The sequence below is a fragment of the Boleophthalmus pectinirostris genome, unplaced genomic scaffold, assembly GCF_026225935.1.
Source record: "Boleophthalmus pectinirostris isolate CB_2022bp ecotype Guang Dong unplaced genomic scaffold, ASM2622593v1 HiC_scaffold_9, whole genome shotgun sequence".
NCBI lineage: Eukaryota > Metazoa > Chordata > Actinopteri > Gobiiformes > Gobiidae > Boleophthalmus > Boleophthalmus pectinirostris.
The window spans coordinates 17958701-17980182 of record NW_026571541.1 but is presented as its reverse complement, the minus strand read 5'-3'; the positions used below and the strand labels follow the sequence as shown (position 1 = coordinate 17980182).

Below are 21482 nucleotides of genomic sequence, written 5' to 3'. Positions count from 1 at the left end.
CGATAGTCCTTCTCCATGGCCTCCCCGAACTCCTCCCAGCTCCGAGTTTTTGCCTCCGCGACCACACGGGCTACAGCACGCTTGGCCCGCCGGTACCCGTCAGCTGCTTCAGGAGTCCCCCGAGCCAGCAAGGCTGATAGGACTCCTTCTTCAGCTTGACAGCATCCCTTACTTCCGGTGTCCACCACCGGGTTCTGGGGTTGCCGCCACGACAGGCACCACAGACCTTACGCCCACAGCTCCGAGCAGCTGCATTGACAATAGAGGCCGAGAATGAAGCCCACTCGGACTCCATATCTCCAGCCTCCCCCGGAATCCGGGAGAAGTCCTCCCGGAGGTGCGAGTTGAAGGTCCCTCTGACAGAGGGCTTCGCCAGACGTTCCCAACAGACCCTCACTACACGCTTGGGCCTGCCAGGTCTTTCCGGCTTCCTCCTCCGCCAGCGAACCCAACTCACGACCAGGTGGTGATCAGTTGACAGCTCAGCCCCTCTCTTCACCCGAGTGTCCAAGACACGCGGCCGGAGATCAGATGACACGACGACAAAGTCGATCATCGACCTCCGGTCTAGGGTGTCCTGGTGCCACGTGCACTTATGGACACCCTTGTGCTCGAACATGGTGTTCGTTATGGACAAACTGTGACTAGCACAGAAGTCCAATAACAAAACACCACTCGGGTTCAGATCGGGGAGGCCGTTCCTCCCAATCAACCCTCTCCAAGTGTCACTGTCGTTGCCCACGTGGGCGTTGAAGTCCCCCAGGAGAACAACGGAGTCCCCGGTCGGTGCACTGTCTAGTACCCCTCCCAAGGACTCCAAGAAGGCCGGGTACTCTGCACTGCTGTTTGGCCCGTAGGCCGACACCACAGTGAGAGACCTGTCCCCGACCCGAAGGCGCAGGGACGCGACCCTCTCGTTCACCGGGGTGAACTCCAACACACAGCGACTGAGCTGTGGGGCAATGAGCAGGCCCACACCAGCCTGCCGCCGCTCCCCGCGGCCAACGCCAGAGAAATGGAGAGTCCAGCCCCTCTCAAGGAGTTGGGTTCCAGAGCCCAAACTGTGCGTGGAGGTGAGGCCGACTATATCTAGTCGGTAACGCTCAACCTTCCGCACAAGCTCAGGCTCCTTACCCCCCAGCGAGGTGACATTCCATGTCCCCAGAGCTAGTCTCCATGTCCGGAGATCCGGTCGCCGAGGCCCCCGCCGTCGACTGCTGCCCAGATCTCTCTGCACCGGCCCCATATGGATCCTCCTGCGGGTGGTGGGCCCACGTGAGGACGGCCCCACGTCGCTCCTTCGGGCTGAGCCCGGCCGAGCCCCGTGGGGGGAGGCTCGGCCACCAGGCGCTCGCTGGCGAGCACCCACCCCCAGGCCTGGCTCCAGGGTGAGGCCCCGGTGACGCCAATCCGGGCGACGTAACTGGCCTTGCTCGTACACTCATCATAGGGGCTTCTGAACCGTTCTTCGTCTGACCCGTCCCCCCGGACCTGTTTGCCTTGGGTGACCCTACCAGGGGCATGAAGCCCCCGACAACATAGCTCCCGGGATCATTCGGGCACTCAAACCCCTCCACTACGATAAGGTGACGGTTCAAGGAGGGGATATTATATTAGGTTTCATTTCCTGGATTGTGGTCTCAGAGGAGAAAGTAGGAAATGCTGCTCTATTGAACAGAAATTATTATTGAGGCAAAACCTCTAAATATTAATGCCTATTATGTGCATAAACAAACAATACTCAACTAAAATTGTATTTCTTAATTTAAAAACTATGATATTATTGTGGAGAACTGCTGACATGTGGAAAGAGGCCATGGATTACAGTACAGAGACTGACTTAAATATTTTTATAGGTGAAATGAGTACAAGGGCATACCAGAGTAGACTTAAGGAAATATTAATGACCAAATAAAACTTAATTAAAACATTATTCAGGTTTGTTTTTGTAATGTATATATAATTGATTGTTTTTTTTTATAATGTAAATATAATTATAATGTAAATATAATTATCAATTACCACAACTGAATTGTATGATATCAGCCTACTGCAAAGTGAGTTGCTAGTGCTCAGATTAGGTCTACATCATTTTTAAATTGTGGTCTCATAGGAGAAACTGGCAAATGCCAAGCAGAAAATATCCAGATTAGTATGTATTTTCGGTCATTGCATTACCTATATTTTGTCTTTTTGCAACCTTAACTGGCCTTAACGCCACTGTTATTTGTCAAATTCACTACAAGCACTTACATAATTTGTGCTCCTTGACCTCTTAAACTTAATGTAAAGTTTAGAAAGAAGGACTGGATCGATACTGTTAGGGTCAAGCTTTCTATGGGGAAACAACATCCTACGTAGTGAATGAATATATGTTGCCAAAATCTGTTTACATATCAGCCCAAAAAATTTGGCAGACCTCAGTTTCTCTCGATTCAAAACAGTTGGCCAAGAAAGTTACTATTTAGCATATGTGATGAGGTGGTTGACTCTAACGGATTCTGTACAGAAAAGGTTTTGTAAAATGAATTTAATTAATTAATTTAATACACGTAACAGTGAATGGTTACCTGTCTATAACAGACTAAAGCTTCCATCTGTACAATTTATTATTGTTATTATTATTATTTTTTCATCAGTATATGGCTGATGTGAAACCTGTTCCTAGTCCCTCACTCCTCACCTGGCATTTGTTCAGGCTCACCTTTGCTCTCTGGTCTTCTTCTGTCAGTCTAATGCTGGCACACTATCAGACAGCAGTAATGTAGAAAGCATCTGGTGGTGATATGTGGGAATACAACAGGGTCTGGTCAGCCAATCTAATTACATTACAGCCTTAAGGCCTATTGCTCATATATAAAAAAAAAATAAAAAATCAATTTGATTTGATTTGAATTTTTTTATTTGTATATTCCATGTCCATAAGACACAGATGAACAGAGCAATTTCACTGACAAAGAAGAACAGTATGTTATAAATTTAAGGCTGACTACTCACATTATCCACCACATTACCATCAAAATGTAATTACATAAGATAAGGAACAACATCTGAACATATAACTGCAAGTATATTCATATTTTGTCCATAATATATTGGTCAAAATGAGTCATAAAGTGCTGATGTCTACATTTTATCAGGTTGTGGGTGTATGACCAATAGACCAGGTCACAGTTCATAGCAAAAATATTCGTCACTTCACTCTGTAGTTGCTGACTTTATTTAGAAACCACAGTAAACAAATGATAAGCAATGAGGATAGATTATTCCATGTTTACTCATTGTCATTTTAAAATTATGTTCCAATTATTTTCCCAGCACATTCTGATAGTTTGTTTTAGTTAGTGAGTAAATGTCTTAAGCCAGTCAAACATGTTTCTAATCAACTTAATTTTTAGGACCTCCTTTGTTAGTTTGTCTACATCTACAAAGCTCAAAATGCGCTCTTCCACCTCGTGCTGTCATGTAGTGGTAGTTTAACAGCTACCTGGGGCTAAAATCTTCCAAATTATTCTAACAAAGGTGCATGGAATTTCATAACACAATGGAGCACTAGCCTAAATATGATGGATATGTGTGAATGAAACAAAGCACAACTCCAGGCATGTTTGTGATGAGGAAACATTATCACAGAGATCAGAAAATAGAATGTAGGTCCTTTAATGTATATTTAATTATTTTGCAGTCAAAATTATCCATGCAACTCTTGACAAATATTCAAACACACATTTTCAGTTGATAAAATAGACCTACACAGATCTTGCCTTGTACTGTATGTTGTTCATATAATAGTAGCACTAAAATGTTGTAAGTACTATGCTGTGTTTGAAGACTTTATCAGTGCACAAAGATTTACTTAGCTGAAAAAATTGTCTACTTTGGCCTTAGTAATCAGGTGAATGCTGTTTGCGTGGTAAAAATCAAACATCCCACATGGGTAAAGTGCACTGCCGCAAGACTCTTACTGTTGCCACTTAGTCTTAGTCTGGGCCAGTGTTTAATTTTAGATAATTTGTCCAACATATCAGATAGTGATTGTACACTCTGTGCTCCAAGATTACTACAAAAACAAACTGGTAATGCTGAGTTTCATGCTTTTATAATAACTACAGTTTAATTAGCCTTAAAGTTGCTGAATTGTTCAATTGTGTGAAACTCTCCAGTAAAAAGTGCAGCATCTGCGTTGGAATTAATCAGTTACAATATTTCGAGCTGCAGCTGCTGCCCCTTTCATTGGAATTATTGAAGTAATAGCAGTTAATGCAAATTTCACATCAAGACAGGGTTCAATCATTAAACCTTCACCAAATTTTACGAAATAGGCAGTTATTGCATTTTTCCTTTATAGTGCAGTGTTCATTATAGGTGTTTCTATTGCTCAAAAATACAGTAATTCCTTCCGTGAATTGGGGCGACTCTCCACAGATTTGAATTGTAATGTAGCGTAGTACTGTAACATGCTTGTCTCCCTTGTGTTAAAGCGTTGATGCTTTATTAAGGCTATTAAAATTGATTATAAGGGGTGTAAAACAGGATTCATGTGAGCCAACTTTTCAGTTGCATTCAAATTGTTTATGCTGTTTTTCTATTCTATGATTTGACAGTCAATCACAGAGATGTCACTGAGAATAGCCTCCTTATGTTGGGGTGTGTCCTAACTAATGGGGGCGTGTCCTCTTTTCACAGACTATTTAAGAGCTGCTGACACTAAAGTCCGTCCTGGTCAGTCATGGGTCACCCTGGGATCCAGATGCGGACGTGGGTGCTGTTTGTGACTCTCGGGTGCTCCTATTTGGGTCAGGCTTTGGAAGGACCGTAAGTAACATTTTTAAGATGTTTTCATAATTAAAATTTTCTGTTCAAGTTTTTAATCACAGACTTGTAGCGTTTAAAGGCACTATGTAACGTTTTGGTTGGGGGTCCGCCACCTGCTTGTTTCTATGCATATGTCATTGCTCTGCCTTGACATTATGACATTAAACTGCTCTATCTTACATTTATTTAATTCCAGGTAGTTTTATAGTCTAAAAATCCAAGGCATTCTGGCTGTGAGAGGGGATGCCTCTCCACAGATATGACCTGTAATATGGTCTGGTTTGGTCTTCATAGAAACGTTTAATGCCAAACATTCTAGACAAAGTAATAACTCTCTATGGAGACAAGAATTTGAAGGAAAAGTTACACAATGCACCTTTTAATTTTAGCCATGAAATGAGATAGAATCTCATCTACTTTAACTTAGACAAACTTTATTGATCCATAAGGGACATTTTTTGGACACAGTAGCTCACACATCACAATATATTATAATAACAAAGGCATATAAACATAATGTAATGTATTTGAAAAAAGACTCGAAGAGCAGGTACGTTTAAGCAAACCTTAACTGTGCCACGTTTTACTGTACACATTTTGCAAGTACCAGAAAAAGACAGGCGCATGGGCAACAGCACCAGAACAGGCTGCATGAAAACTCACAGGCAACACATGGGCAAATACATCACATCATCCCCTCTCTAAAAGAGGACTTACTATAAAACAAATATATACAAAAAAAAAAACTGTACACATAGACATTTTTAATTTGTATACAATTTCAAAACAGTTAACATAACAACATTGTCACCACTATGTGACCCAACAATTTACTTCAACTATCAATTAAATTTCAAATGTCACACTGATATGCCATGAACAAAATATATCAGCAATTATAACGTCTTAGAATACTTTTACTTCTAAAGATAGTTAGTAGATAGTGCTATTGCGAATATCTCTGAGGTTTTTTTACATCTTAAAGTCACAGGTGGAGATTCTACCAGGTCAGATGGCTGCTTGGTAGAATCTGCATTGGTCTCCACAGATGTGTCATCTTCAGTATTTTGCTCTGGTGTTTCAGTTCCAAGGCTCAGTCTCTGTTTCCGGTCTTGCTCTAGCACGAAGCTGATCTCCATGGTGTCTGTGCACCATGTCAGTGTTTCTCTCTTTCACTTCATAGGAAACTGGTCCTGTTTGTCTCAGTACTTTTCCAGGAATCCACTTGTGAGCTCCTCCCGCTGTATTGCGAAGATATACTGACTCGTCCGTCTCAAAAGAACAGTCTTGAGATGTGTAGTCGTGATGAGCTTTTTGTTGATACTGCTATTTGTGAACCTTTTTCGTGCAGGGTTTGAGGAAATCCAGGCAGGTGCGGATGTGCCTGTGAAGAAAGTCCGCTGGAGACTGACCCGTAGTACATTTTGGAGTGGAGCGGTTCTGAAACAGAAACAGTGACAGTTTGACCTCAATACTGCTGGTGTGGCTGGCAAGCTTTTTCATGCCCGTTTTAAAAGTCTGAACATATCTTTCTGCCCAACCATTTGTAGGGGGGTGTCCAGGAGCACTTGCTGTGTGCAAGATGCCGTTTTGTGTCACAAACGTTTGAAACTCTTCAGAAGTGAAAGTGGTAGCATTGTCAGTCACTATCTGTTCAGGAAGTCCATAAGAGGCAAACAGTCTTTTTAACCTGATGACTGTCACTTGTGTTGTGATCTGTGCCATACGAAACACTTCCAACCATTCTGTGTATGTATTTTTGCTCCAACTGACATATTTCACACTTTGCAGGCCTGTTCAATGTCAAAGTCCACATTTGGCCACCAAACATATTTGTGAGCTAGGGCTTTGGACTTTACTATGCCCTGGTGACCCAAGTGAACCTCTTTCAGCACTGCTTTTCTCATTTTTGATGGCACAATGACTCGGGTTCCCCACAGGACGCATCCATGCTCAGCACAAAGTTCATGTCGCTTTGTGTAATACACTTTAAGGTTGTCGTTAATATTAGTTGGCCACCCTTCCATTACATACTTGTAAACTCTTGACAGATCTGAGTCTGTACGTGTAACCCTTGCGATTTGTGTGGCATTCACTGGAGCTTCCTTTATGTGCTCAGTCAACAGTGAGTGTACTGTTGCAGTGCTCACTGCTGTTGCCTCATCACTAGTCTCTGGTAATGGACAACATGACAGTCCGTCTGCAGTACTATGATCTGTTGATTTTTTGTAGACAATGTGGTAATCATACGCTGACAATATGATTGCCCATCTTTGAATGCGTGCCGCTGCCAATGTGGGTAAACACTTATGCTCACCAAAAAGTGTCAGCAGGGGGCGATGGTCAGTTGCTAGAATAAAATGTCTACACCACAGATACTGATGAAATTTTTAACACCATAAATCAGCCCCAGAGCCTCTTTTTCAATTTGGGAATACTTTTTTTCAGCTGGGGACAGCGTGCGTGAGGCATAAGCTATGGGTCTTTCTTCCCCATTTGGCATTGTGTGTTGGATTACTGCTCCAATGCCATTTGTAGAGGCATCGCAAGCTAAAGTGAGTGGTAGGTTTGGGTCATACTGGGCTAAAATCTGATCACTAGTTAGCAGCTCTTTACACTTAACAAAAGCTGCCTGCTCACACTCAGTCCATTTCCATGTTACTTGTTCTCTGAGTAACCTGTACAGTGGGGCAAGTACTGTGCTTTGCATTGACACAAATCTATCATAATAGTTCACAAGCCCTAAAAACGCTTTCAACTCCTTCACATTAGTGGGAGCAGGGGCTTCCTGTATTGCCCTCACCTTTTCTTACGCTGGGTGGATGCCTTGCTGATCCAGGATGTGTCCCAGATATTCGATTTGCTCTTTGCCGAACTCACACTTGGAATGTTTCACTCGCAGGCCGTTTTCCAGAAGACGCCTCAGCACTTTTCCAGATTGGTGTGGTGCTCCATTTCTGTGCGCCCAGTGATTAGTAAGTCGTCCAGATAAACCACTGGCAGATCTTTCATGATATTCTACATGATGCGCTGGAAAATAGATGGGGCAGCACTTATCCCAAAAGGAAGCCTATTATAAACAAAGTCCCTTATGTGTGTTGACGGTTGTATAATTTTTAGAGACCTCATCCAACAACACTTGCTGATAAGCTGCTGCAAGATCTATTTTCGAAAAGATTTTACCTCCACTGAGGGTCGCGAGCAGCTCCTCCAGGCGAGGCAGTGAGTAAGTGTCTGTCTCAATGGCTTGGTTTACCGACACTTTAGAGTCGCCACATAAGCACAGTAATTGGTCTCTTTTCTGCACTGGTAGGACTGGTGCTGCCCAGTCACTGTGTTTAACTGGTGAAATGATTTTTTTCTTCCTCCAGCCTTCTCAGTTCACCTACCACTTTTTCTTTCAATGCAAACGGAAGAGTCCTGTATTTGCAAAACTTGGGTGGTACCTATGACTTTACAATGATGCTTGCTTTAATGTCTTTTAGAATGCCCAATTCATCCCTGAATACTTCACTGTATTTGTCTATAAGATCTTTAATGGTTTGAGGCTTGGTCACACTTACATACTTAATCATTTTCCAGTTGAGTTTTAGCTGCCTCAACCAGTTTCTGCCACAAAGCTCCACATCCTTTGACAACTAGCAGTGACAGTTCCACAGCTTGATCCTCATACTTGACATGTGCTACGAGCTGTCCGACCACGTGAATGTGCCCTCCATTATATGCTTTGAGTTTTACTTTAGCTGGTTGTAAAGGCAGGTGTGACAACTTTTTCCAGTATTTGCTTGTGAAATGACACTCCTTGCTGCTCCAGTGTCTACTTCCATTTCCATATGTACATCTTCAATAGAAAATGTAACTTTGTACATTTCATCATCCTCACTGCTCACTGTCATGATCGCCAACTCCTCTGGTTCTGAATCTTCTTTAGCAGTCATGTACTTGGTGTCTTTACCTTGAGATCTCTTGTAGGTTGGACGTGAATGACCTTTCTGTGGTTTTGTGTGACATGTCTTTTTCAGATGTCCTATTTTTCCACAGTTATGGCATTTAGTCTCTTTGAAATGACATTCATTTGCGTTGTGATTCTTTCCTTTACACCGATAGCACATGTTTCTCTTGTCTCACCTTGTGGACAGTACCCGACCCCACAAGTTCACTTTCAGTACCTCTCAGCTGTCGAGTGTCTCTGTCGGCAGTCTCCATATTGAGTGCGAGCTCAAAAGCCTTTGCAAACGTGAGTTTGTCTTCAGAAAGTAATCTTCTCTGGCACGTTTCATTTTTAATGCCACTAACAAACCGGTCCCGTAGTACCGAATCCAGACTCGCGCCAAACTCACAGTTAGCTGCTTGTTGTTTTAGCTCAGCAACATACTGGGCAACTGTCTGATTAGCTTTCTGGTTGCACCTGTTAAAACGGAACCTTTCAGCAACTAAAATCGACTTTGGCTCAAAATGTCCTTGTAAGATCTTTCTTCAAAAGTCTTATCCTTCCGGTTGCACAAAGTTTCTCAAAAGTCCATATGTAGTTGCACCCATTACACTTAGCAAGACGGCTACATACGTCACCTCTTCAACGTAGTTGGCATCGAAAAACTGCTCAAGCCGCTTGATGTATGCAGTCCACGGCTCATTTTCTGGCTTAAACTCGTCAATATTGCCGATGTGGGCCATCGTACTCACTAGTACCGACACCGTGTGCCTTTGTCCCTCCGCAAGTATCCTCGTCGCCAATTGTAATGTATTCGAAAAAAGACTCGAAGAGCAGGTACATTTATGCAAACCTTAACAGCACCACGTTTTACTGCATACATTTTGCAAGTACCAGAAAAAGACAGGCGCATGGGCGACAGCGCCAGAACAGGCTGCATGAAAACTCAAAGGCAACACATGGGCAAATACACCACACATAACATGAACATAAATGGCAATAATAAATAATAAAATAAAAATAAGTAGCAAAAATAACAAGAGACTGATGTCAAAATAATTATATAAATGCATATACAAGTAAAAATAAAAATATAGAAATATAGTAATACAAATATATCTCTCAGCCATAAACATGAGGTCATAAGGGCAAAGTGATTGACGTGAAAGAATCTTATCCATTATATACCAGTTTTGCTTGTTTTACAGTGTGTGCCTCTATTTGTCTGCAGATACTACACAGTGGCTGTCCCTGCCATCCTGGAGTCTGGAGCTCAGGGCAAGTTATGTGCCAATCTCATGAAGCCCAATGAGTCTATGGTGATGACAGTGACACTCAGGTCCCCGGAGCTCAACACCACCCTCTTCCAGAAAAAATCTGATGAGGATTTCCACTCCTGCCATGACTTCCTGGTACAGACATCTGTAAAATACACTTCATAAGTTAAACACAACGTTATCTCAGTTGGTTTGTCCACTGATCTAATTCGAAGGTTGGCGGGTCGAATCCTGTTCTCAAAAAAAACATTATTAGTATTGTGTTCAAATTCACTGACGCACAGCTTATTTCCAGATCCACAGATGAATGCTTTTGTTGTATACTTTGGCAAGACACTTAAACCACCTAGTCCCAAGTGCCCGCTTACACTGGTATACACTGGAGTCACAGATAGATGTTATAAAATTTTAAATAAATGTACACCCTATTTTTTATGCACTATTGATCAGAGTTTAATGGCTATGTTAATAAAACTATCTTTTTTCTGTCATGTTAAATATTTCATTATATTGTTTTGACTTGACATGCTATCCATAGAAAAGAGTGTGACTCTTGTCTCTTTGTGACTCTAGGTTCCTCTGGTGTCTGATGAGCAGGTGCGGGACTTCCAGGTGGAGGTTCGAGGGAAAACGTTTTACTCACAAGAGGTTCGCAGAGTCCTCATCCGAATCAGTAAACCAGTGAGCTTCATCCAGACAGACAAACCCATCTACCTCCCAGGACAGACTGGTAATTTATCTTATTTTAAGGTACAACGGGAAAAAAAAGATAAAACTATACTTCAGAACTACTGTGGAAGAATACAACCAAAATAACAACAGTTCCATGGAACGTAGCAGGAGGAAGCCCTCCTCTAGACCAAATATGAGATAACTTTGTGCAAATTCAAACCCACTCACAGGAAGCATGTTTTCTTAAATTTTCAGTGCTATAAAAGCATCTAAAATTAAAAAAACAGCAACATATTTTTTTTTTTATTTTACTCTATTTTTTGGCACAGTGAGGCTTTAACTGCTATATGTTTCTTGAGGACAAAAACATTCTAATATTTTTCTGCCTTGGTTGCCTGTTCTTTCCAGTGTTTTCTTTATCATTCAATCAAAAAAATAATTTAAATTATTTTATTTGGCATTTGAAATTATATGGCAACCATCCTGACTAACCAATGATGTAATTACTCAACAATCCATCACATGTTATCAAGTCTTTCCCCATTTTATAATAATTTACAATATTCTGCTTCTGTTATAATGCAATTCACTTCTGCTCCCCTTGGGGCCAGAAGTGTTGATGAATAAAACTGCTGCTGATAATGTAACTGTTTCATTAATGTTTATGTTTTGGTCATTGCAAACCAAATATGAGCCTTATTTAATTTAAGTATGTTTATTTCTGCAGTGCACTTCAGGCTGGTGACGCTGGACACAAAGCTCAGGCCTGCCTGTCGAAAGGTGATTGGCTGTATTGATTTAAATGAGTCAGACTGACCCGGGCCCATTGCATCTCTAAGTTCAGTTTGCTTAGTTAATACAGACTTGTTTAAAAGTTCACAGAAACTCAGGGTCACAACTCCTACCCTTTTTGTTATGTAATTTTTTAGGCTTAAATGCAGAATTAGAATTTTATCTGTGAAAAAATAATTGTTATTTTGAAGTCTTTGCATATATAAACATTGTGCTCTGTGTACTCAGATATTGTCAATACTCTGATAATTAATAATCAATCATTTAAATTTGAAATAACCAAGTATATGAAGTCATAGATAAATACATATATTATAATAAAGTTTACCAAAATATATAAACTATGTCTGTATAATCCCTCAGTCTTCTGAATAGAATTGATTGTTTTCATATACAAAATACTGCACTGTGAATTTTGATTTTTTTTCTCTTTGTTTTGCAGTATGACATCATCGAACTAGAGGTAAGATTTGGAAGGGGATACTTTTAAAATGTCAAGTGTTGAAGTGATTTTCACCAAACAAGGACTGAGCTCTAAACTGACTGAGACCGAGACTAACAGGGATTATAATAAGATCAAACAAAGTCCAATTCTAGACTTCGCGGCTGTTTACACGAGTGTGAGATTTCACAAATTCACAGAGTTTTAATATCAGATTGGCCTCTCTTTTACACTACTATGAGCTACATGTTCAGTAACTTCTGCTGAAAACCATGGAGGAGGTTTCATTACTCTAATACACATGTTTTGCCTTTGTTTGTCAGGATGTACATGGTAACCGCATCGGGCAGTGGGTGAACTACACCTCTGAAGGTAAAATACTGCAGCTGTCTTACCCCCTGAATCCTGAGGCCAAAGAGGGCAGCTACCGGTTCATTGTCTCTTTTGGGGAGGACAAAATCTTCCACCCCTTCAAGGTGGAGAAGTATGGTAAGTGTTGTTCATTTCATAATGCATTATTCATATTTTGTTTTACATTGTTTGTTTACAAAATGCATTCTTAAAGGGTCTATATTATTCTATTTTCTAATCCATGTTATGTTTCCTCACCAAAAACATACACATGTTTAACACAAACCTTCCATATTTAGGCTGAGTTTATCTCTTAAACAGAAAACACTGTGATGTCTTGTGGTAATACAGGGGGTGCTCCACTGTGTTTTTAAACTCCATACACCTTCACTAAAATCATGTAGATAATATCAGACCTGAAATGCCGATCTCCACTGAACAAAGAGGTGAAAGGTAGCTGTTAACTTGAAAACTTACACATGATGACAGCATAAGGTGGAACAGAGCATTTGGATATGTAGACAGACTGCATACACCTTAAAGGCCTCTAACCATGTCCTAAAGTATGTTACTTCAGATTTGTCTAGAGTTATATTTTAAGTGATACATGCATGTTGAGTGTTTCCTGTATTTGGGACTTGAGTTCCATGAAAATTTCAGTTTTCAACTACCACCTAACTCATAGTTCTGCACTTCCTTGCATTTGCAATTTAGACTGTAGATTATACAGACATGTTCAAAGTTAAGTAGCCATTAAAACTATTTAAAATGCTGCTTGCCATAGTGAAATACCACTATAAAGCACAGCAGATCAGTACTACATAAAAAAATCAGTACTGCAGTTTTGAACAGAAAGTCAATGGACCTGTTTCTATTTTAAAGTTGCACTATGTAACAATTTGGTTGGGGGTTTGTCACCTGTTTGTTTCTATGAAGATGTCATTGCTCTGCCTGGAATGTTCCAGAGTATGACATTAAATCTAAATTAAATCACAGGTAGGTTTATAGCTCAAAAATAATTTGAAAAACAACTATTCTGACTGTGAGCGGGGTCGCCTTTACACACATCTGACCTGTAACTTGATCTAGTTTGATCTCCAAGAACATAGAAAAGTTTAATTCCATACTGTAAAACATTCCAAACAAAACAATAACATATCTGTGGTGAAAAGCATTTGACGGACCCTCCATCAGAAAAGTTACACAATGCACCTTGAAGTTCTTTTAAATCAATATTGTGGTTTTCAATGAACAAAATGTTAAAGATCTACATAGTGAATGTAAAAGTTAATTTCATGTATAAAAAAAAGATCTGTCCTTATACCAATTTAACAAGTTTGTAATAGATTAACATATAAATACAACTTTATTTTAACCCCCAGTTTTGCCAAAGTTTGATGTTACAATCACCTCCAAGGATCAAGTGAGCATTGGCCAGAAGGAAATCCCGGTAGAAGTTTGTGTCAAGTAAGTCCAGTAAACTCTTTATATTAAAAACAAAATAATCATAATCATAATCATAATCATGTCCCTTCTCTTTAGATATACCTATGGACAGCCTGTTCCTGGTACACTGAAAATGGATGCATGTAGACCAGTCATCACATATGGCTCTTATATAGTGCTTGATAGGCCAGATGCCATGCCAGTGATCACTGCCCCCTGCCATAAAGAGAGCAAACAGGTTCATTGTCAATTTAATAATCAACATTTGCATAAAGTAGCTGCAGCATAATAGAAGCTATACGGTATATTTTTAAACCAGTATGCAAATTGCTCAATAGTTTAATCCAACAATAGTTTACAATAATTTAGTTGTATTTTGCTTGTTTTTAGACCGATAAAAATGGGTGTGCTACCTTTACTTTGCCAATGTCCACTTTCACAAAACTGGACCAAAAGGCTCTGCAGGACACACTAGAGATTGTGGCCAAAATGGAAGAGGAGGGAACAGGTACTTTTTTTCCTTTTGTTTTTTTAAAAATAATACAACTTGTTAAATGTATTCATGAATATTTGTGTTTCAAGGTTCGAGTGTTTTCAAGTATTGACACCTATTTCCACCCACAACTCATTATTATTTACATTCACATGTATTCATTTGTACTACGCGTAATACACATAGGGTAAAAATGTTACATAGAAGAAAAAAAAGAAAAACTAAAAATCAACTATTAAGTGATTTTTGATCAATATTGCATAAGTTACTTTAGTACTTGATAAAAGTATATACCAAGTATATTTAGGGTATGTTTATTATCCAGGCTTAGACACAGGCAACCAAGGTTCAGATGTGACTGTTAAAATCTAATACTGTGATTTACAATTTTGTAATAATTCGTGAATACTAGCAAAAAAAAGCATAGTGTGTGTATAGTTTTAAGTATAGTATGTATATTAAAGGCATTTGTTTATTCACAGGCATCACACATACGCAGCACAAAGTAATTCATATTTCATACGTCATTGGAAAATTGTCCTTTTTTGACACACCAAAGGTTTATCAGAAAGATATTCCTGTGCAAGGAAAAGTAAGTCCACCATCTATCACCTGTGTTACTAATAAATTAACTCACTTTAATGTAAACTATATGGTGTATTTTAGGTTAAGGCAGTGACATTTGATGACCAGCCCATTGCAAACACAAACTTGTACCTGTTTGAGGGCGAGTTCTGGTCATCACGGCACCTCCAAAACCTCACGACCGACAGCAACGGAGTGGCCACTTTCTCTCTTGACACCACAACATACAGTGGAAACATTCATCTCCATGTAAGACACTGTGAAGAATACTGGAGATCAGAGGCTTTGTCAGACACTTTAACACTGGATTGGCATTGAATTCACATGGTGGTGGTAAACTACTATTGTAGCCACAGCTGCCTTGGGGCAGACTGACATAAATGACGCTGCCAGTGTGCACCATAGGCCCCACTGACCACCACTAATCACTCACACACGCACCACATTCACAGTAGGCAAGGTGGGTGAAGTGTCTTGCTTAAAGACACATATGTGCATTAGAGACTGGACAATGCAATATAACCAAAAATGCATGATTTGAATGCAACTTTGAATAAACTAATGATCAGAAAATGCTGTTATATCATGGTTAAAGGCCCAATATTGTACATAATAAATTACAATACCACTTAATTTAATGAATCTATCTATTTTAAAATTTCCTTTGGGATCAGTAAAGTATCTACATCTATCTATCTATCTATCACTATCCTAAATCACAGATCAGTCAGAAGCCCTCGCTGGACTACCCTGGATACAGGGTCCCGTACTATGAGCCTGGGGACATAATACTGTCTATGGCCCAGGAGTCGACTCCAGACACCAAAACTGTGAGCTCCGTCGAGGTGAAGAGCATCTCCGAGCCCCTCCCCTGTGACTCTATGCAGGATATAACCATCAACTACAGTGTGGTCAAAGAGAAGAAGGGGCCCATGGACTTCATATACTTGGTGAGACGCTGTATGATAGTGTAGGGGAGATATGAGAAGGTTTTAATATCTGTGTTAAAAACATTTTAGATTTTAGATTTTATTGTCCTTATTTGTTTTTATAGCTTTACATTTAAAAGAAAGACATTTTCACAGAAAGATTACACATCCATAACACAAAGAAACACACAGTGAAGTGACATAGAATACAGGTGACATTTTAAGTGTTTATGTTAATGCACAATTAACATAACAGAATGACATATGTTACAATGTTAGTTTAAAAATACAGCGTAATGCACATGTTTAAACTATACACTTTAAGCTTTAAATTGTATCACTAATTTGATTTTGTAATAATTTTCTGCATGTCCTATGACTGAACTTACTGAAGTAGTGCATATAAACACAGTCTGATATAATGCCAGTCTATTTTACTACCACATTAAATTATATCAGTATCATTTTTTTTTATATATGCATATGTTTTTTATTTATGTAGTATAGTGTAGTGTAGTGTAGAGAGTGCTAGTGCTACTTCTCAACTGTCCTTGTTTGGACTTTTCAATACACTGAACAGTATAGTTAAAAAAAAAAAAAGTTTGAAAGCACAAGACACAGCTGTATGAAATATAGTATGTATTTCTCATACTTTATATATTTTCAGGTCCTTGCCCGAGATGGTATTATTATGCAGGGGCGCAAACGAATTGTTGTGGCTGAAAACGCAGGTAAATAATATCAAACAATATCTTTATACTGTGAGAAATTAGAATAAAACCAGCATCTGTTGACACAAATGTCCCTTTAAATGATTCAGTGACCGAGGGCAGCTTTTCCTTCAAGTTAAAAATCACTGCAGCATTGGCTCCTGATTTTACCGTTGTGGCCTATGGCGTCCTGGCCAGCTCCTTCGTCATCGCCCACAGCAATCAGTTTCAAACTGAGAAATGCTTTAGCCACAAGGTCAGTGCTAACAAACCTAAAATATACCTGAAACATAAAGAAACACAATGTACAATTTTGCCTTATTATTGATATTAGACTCAGACTTAGACAAGCTTTATTGATCCACAAGGGAAATTATTTGAATACAGTAGCTCACATATCACAATAAATACAGTATAATAACAGAGGGCAACAATATAAATGGTAATAATAAATTCAAAAGAAGTAGCATAAATAGAAATAGCCTGTTGTCAAATAGGCATAATTATATAAATGTATATGTACAAGTAGATCTGACCTGTTTAATGCCACATAGTGAAATATTCTAAAGCAATATCATCTCCAGGGAAAAAGCAAGTAGCATACCCTCCACCACAAAAGTGACATAGTGCAGTTTAAAGGTGCATTATTTAACTTTTCTGGTGGAGGATCCGTCAAATGCTTTTCTCCCTGGCGGTGTTTGTCAGAAATGTTTCACAGTGTGGCTTTAAACCTTTCTATCATCATGGAGACCAAACCAGGCCATCTTACAAGTCAGTCAGGAGAGGCAACCCCACTCAGTCAGAAGGCCTGTTTTTTTTTTTAGGTATTTTTAAACTATAAAACCACCTGTAATTGATTAAATGTAAGATAGAGCTGTTTAATGCCATACTGTGGAACCTTCGAAGCAGAGCAATGACATATACATAGAAGCAAGAAGGTGACATACCCCAACAGAACTTTACATAATGTGCCTTTAAACCTTTGATATGATTCTTGCACGTACTGAAACCTGCACACTCTTGGTTTGCTGTTTAGGTAGAGGTTGAATTTGAACCATCTCAGGGCACTCCAGGAGAAGATGCGTCCCTACGTGTGATCGGACAAGCCAACTCCCTGTGCGCAATCAGCGTCATCGACCAGAGTGTCCTTATCCAGGAACCAGGAAAATATCTGAAACCAGAAATGGTGAGTTAGAATCACTCAACATCATATACATCTATATCTATATCTATCTCTCTCTCTCTCTATCTATCTATCTATCTATCTATCTATATATATATCTATATCTATCTATATATATCTATATATCTATATATCTATCTATATATATATATATATATATATATATATATATATATATATATATATATATATATATATATATATATATATATATATATATATATATATATAATCCCAAAAATGTATCAATGTATTGTTTTGTCAATATGGCTAAGCGTTATAACTACATTTGAGTTAAAACTGTATGAAACACCAACAGTAACAGCTCTCTTTGTTTTTTTTCCAGATATACAACTTGTTGCCTGGAACCAGATATGTTCCCTATCAGGCACAAGACCCCACAGAATGCCTCCAGGTCCGACCCAAACGATCCATCTGGCCCTACCCAGGAAACACAGACGATGCCCACACAGTCTTCCAGGTACCAATATGGATAAATCTTTTTCTGCCAAATATATGTTGAATATTAGGAGTGGGCAATATTCCAAGAATATCACCATTTTCCACAGAGCCCAAGTCACATCTTAGATTGGAAATCAAATAGGAAGTCATTAACTTATTTTTATATGGTCGTATTGCACACCCCTAGTGGATATTGGCACAGATTACACATTTTACATGCATATTTTGTTTTTGGATAAAATTAGAACGTTGGACTGAAGTTGGCTACAAACCTGATGATCCGTGTGCCTGACTGCCTCAGCTATTTCGGACGAGAATACTACTTTGGCCGCAACTATAGTAATGTCTATTTTATATTATTATACATGCTTAATTGTCTGTCTACTATACAATTGGCATTATCTGATTATTATAGTTGCAATGGAAGAACGAATCGTGGCGATGTCTTCTCCCGGGGGTCCAGTGGGGGGCATGGGAAGTGTTCCAGATGCTAGTCTTCCTGTGATTGAGACTGTCCGGATTTTCTTCCCTGAGACTTGGCTCTGGTTCCTGCAGGAGACTGGGTTAGTAAGGAAAAAACTAAAAATTTAATTTTTTTGGCTTGAACCTTAAAGGTACACTATGCCACTTTTCTGTTGGGCCCTGGAAATGCTATTCTCCTATTGACAGTAGGCTTTAGACAGATCTGACTTGTAACTTGGCCTTGATGAAGTCAACTGATTTTCCCTTGGGAACAGATAAAATTTAATGCCACAATAAATCTTTATGAACATTGTTTATCAGTTGATATGTATCTCTACAATGTGTCATATATATTTGACTCCGTCTGTATTTTTGTTTTTTCAGACCTTCTGGAAAGGTGGACATGCCTGTAAAGATCCCAGACACCCTCACAACTTGGGAGACGGAGGTGTTCTGTCTGTCCTCCCAAGGCTTTGGTCTGGCCCCCCGACAACAGTTCACTGTGTTCCAGCCTTTCTTCCTGGAGGAGAGCCTGCCCTACTCCATCATCAGAGGAGAGGACTTTGAACTCAAGGCCACTGTCTTCAGCTACCTCAAGAGCTGCATGATGGTGAATATACAATAATAAGGACTCCTAATATAACAGTTATTTAGTTAATTTATAGGGAATAATTAATAGGGAATAGTTATTTAGTTAATTAATAGTAACTTTTCTGGTAAGAGTCCCACTGGTTGTGTCCATGGAGATATGTCAGGGAGACTTCTTTGCCTCTAATGTACCACAGTATGGCAGTAAACTTGCTTATTATTTAGTTATTGGAGATTTTTGTTTAGTTTAGTTTTGTTTTTTACAATAAAACAATATCTTGAAAAATATGCATTCTACTGTAAGCGGCCTAACTCCCCACAAATTGGACCTGTAAATTGACTTGGTGCTTTTCTCCATGGAAATAAATATGTTTAATGAAAAATATGAAAAATTCCAGGCAAACAACAACATTTCCATGGTAACAGACCCTACATTAAGAAAGCGCACCTTTAATATCTAAGTCTTTTTGCTGTTGTCAGGTTGCTGTAACCCCAACCCCCTCTGACGACTACACCCTGACTGAGGTCCCTGGATCTGACTACACGTTCTGTCTCTGTGGCAATGAACGCAAGACAGTCAGCTGGATCTTGGATCCCTCGTCTTTGGGTGAGGCTTTCAACATTTGCACAGCCAGTTTTAGAGAGCTAAGGATCAAGCTAGCAGTTTTTAAAAATTATGCAAAAAATAGCTTTTTAGCAAAACTTATTAATATTATGTTAATAATAATAAGTATGGCTGTAGTCATTTGTAATTGTCAACAAACATTTTCAAGTTTAGTGTTTAAGGATTATAGGACAACAGCAGATAGAAGAAGTCAGTGAATGAGTTAGCTGAAGATTTGGTAGTTTTTGGTATTTAATATATAATGCGGGTATAGTTTTGTGATGGTTTGGTCAGATACACAGAGACAATAGTTTTGAGAGCTTCTGCCATGCCCTTTTACATTGATTAATCGATTGGCAGGACATGACTACAAAGCTAATATGAAAAAACATATAGACTCAGGTTTGTCAAAAAATAATGTCTTTATAACAATTAATTATAACAATTTTATTTTGATGTTTAAATTGATTAAATTAAATGAACAGTATCTTAATCAGATTTCAGTTCAACTGAAAGATAAATGGTACATTGCGTTTATCATCCAGGCACTGTGAATGTGACAATTAAAGCCGAGGCTGTGCCTTCTAAAGTGTCATGTGACAACGAGGTTGTCCATGTCCCAGAGAATGGGCGCATCGATGTGGTCACCCGGCCTCTCATCATCAAGGTACTTACTCAGTGACTAATTACTTACATTTATATAGTACCAGTCAAAATTTTGTACACATCCTCTTTTTTGATTTATTTTTCTTTAGCCTTACAATTTTTTACATTTTAGATACTTACAGAATACATCAAATATGTGAAGTAAGATATATGGAATTATAACTTTAATAGTAGTCTAATAGTAATAATTCTACTAAGTTTTTTTTTTTTTATATTTTATATTCAAATGCTCAAAGTAGCCACCTTTTGCTTTGTTGACAGTGCTGCAAACCCTAGGCCTTCTCTCAATAAGCTTCTCAATGTTCCAAAAAAAAGTTTATTGTCAGTTCTTCATTCAATGAGATGAAGTCTCCTGAAATGGTTTTCACTTTATATGTGTGCCTCGTCTGGGTCAAGAAATGCCAAAAGAGCAGGCAGTGATGAAAGCAAAAGGTTGATTTTTAGTTTATTTTTTGATTGCTAATTTCCATTTGTGGTAGATAGACATGCACATCCAATAAAAACTGTGACTGTGTGCTGGGTTCAAGGACAAAGGAGACATTAATGAGTTTGTGAGTTAGCTGAAGATTTTGTATTTTTTTATATTTATATGTAAAAAGGCAGATTAAACTCAAGATCACAATTAAAATTTTTCTGTATTGTTGTTTTTTCGTACTTTCATGTACACCCGGGCAGGTGTGGTCTTGTGAGTGCAGTTTGGGTCAGATATAAAGAGATACGTTATAGTTTTGAGAGCTTTTGCCACGCCTCCCTTTTTAGAACGGCAGAACATGTTTGCAGTCTACCAAGAATTTATTTAGTCGACAACAGCCCTAATATATCCTTTTTATATGATTTCATGATAATGCATATGTCTTTTACTTTTCTAATGCAAATGAAGTGTTATGTCCAGGTGATTTTCCTTCATTTGTAAGTTTCAAGTCATAAATGATAGCATGTTTTTTTTTTTCAGGCAGAAGGGATTGAGGTGATAAAGACCCACAACCTGCTGCTCTGCCCTAAAGGTAAGATCAAAAATAAGTGCCATGTATCATTATAACAAAATCTAACTATTTTTCTAACTGGAAAATACAC

The 21482-nt window shown here is 39.0% G+C and overlaps 1 protein-coding gene across 4 annotated transcripts in view; it reads left to right on the top strand.

Moving 5' to 3' along the window:
* LOC110162036 (alpha-2-macroglobulin-like protein 1) overlaps window positions 1–21482 on the top strand; it is a 55508-nt gene that overhangs the window by 27460 nt on the left and 6566 nt on the right. For 2 of the 4 annotated variants that reach the window (XM_055148086.1, XM_055148087.1), the window contains 22 exons: window positions 4687–4815; window positions 9978–10158; window positions 10597–10753; window positions 11423–11475; window positions 11930–11950; window positions 12253–12418; window positions 13663–13747; window positions 13823–13964; window positions 14117–14234; window positions 14702–14811; window positions 14886–15053; window positions 15527–15754; window positions 16401–16464; window positions 16554–16699; window positions 17480–17629; window positions 17973–18107; window positions 18334–18427; window positions 18504–18651; window positions 18935–19160; window positions 19619–19745; window positions 20288–20409; window positions 21361–21412. In XM_055148086.1, coding sequence (XP_055004061.1) covers window positions 4730–4815; window positions 9978–10158; window positions 10597–10753; window positions 11423–11475; window positions 11930–11950; window positions 12253–12418; window positions 13663–13747; window positions 13823–13964; window positions 14117–14234; window positions 14702–14811; window positions 14886–15053; window positions 15527–15754; window positions 16401–16464; window positions 16554–16699; window positions 17480–17629; window positions 17973–18107; window positions 18334–18427; window positions 18504–18651; window positions 18935–19160; window positions 19619–19745; window positions 20288–20409; window positions 21361–21412 — 2779 coding nt within the window. In that variant the 5' untranslated portion in view covers window positions 4687–4729. Of the gene's footprint in view, window positions 1–4686; window positions 4816–8976; window positions 9053–9305; window positions 9584–9977; window positions 10159–10596; window positions 10754–11422; window positions 11476–11929; window positions 11951–12252; window positions 12419–13662; window positions 13748–13822; window positions 13965–14116; window positions 14235–14701; window positions 14812–14885; window positions 15054–15526; window positions 15755–16400; window positions 16465–16553; window positions 16700–17479; window positions 17630–17972; window positions 18108–18333; window positions 18428–18503; window positions 18652–18934; window positions 19161–19618; window positions 19746–20287; window positions 20410–21360; window positions 21413–21482 lie in introns of those variants that run through there. The other 2 variants (XM_055148089.1, XM_055148088.1) reach the window with 2 other exon arrangements.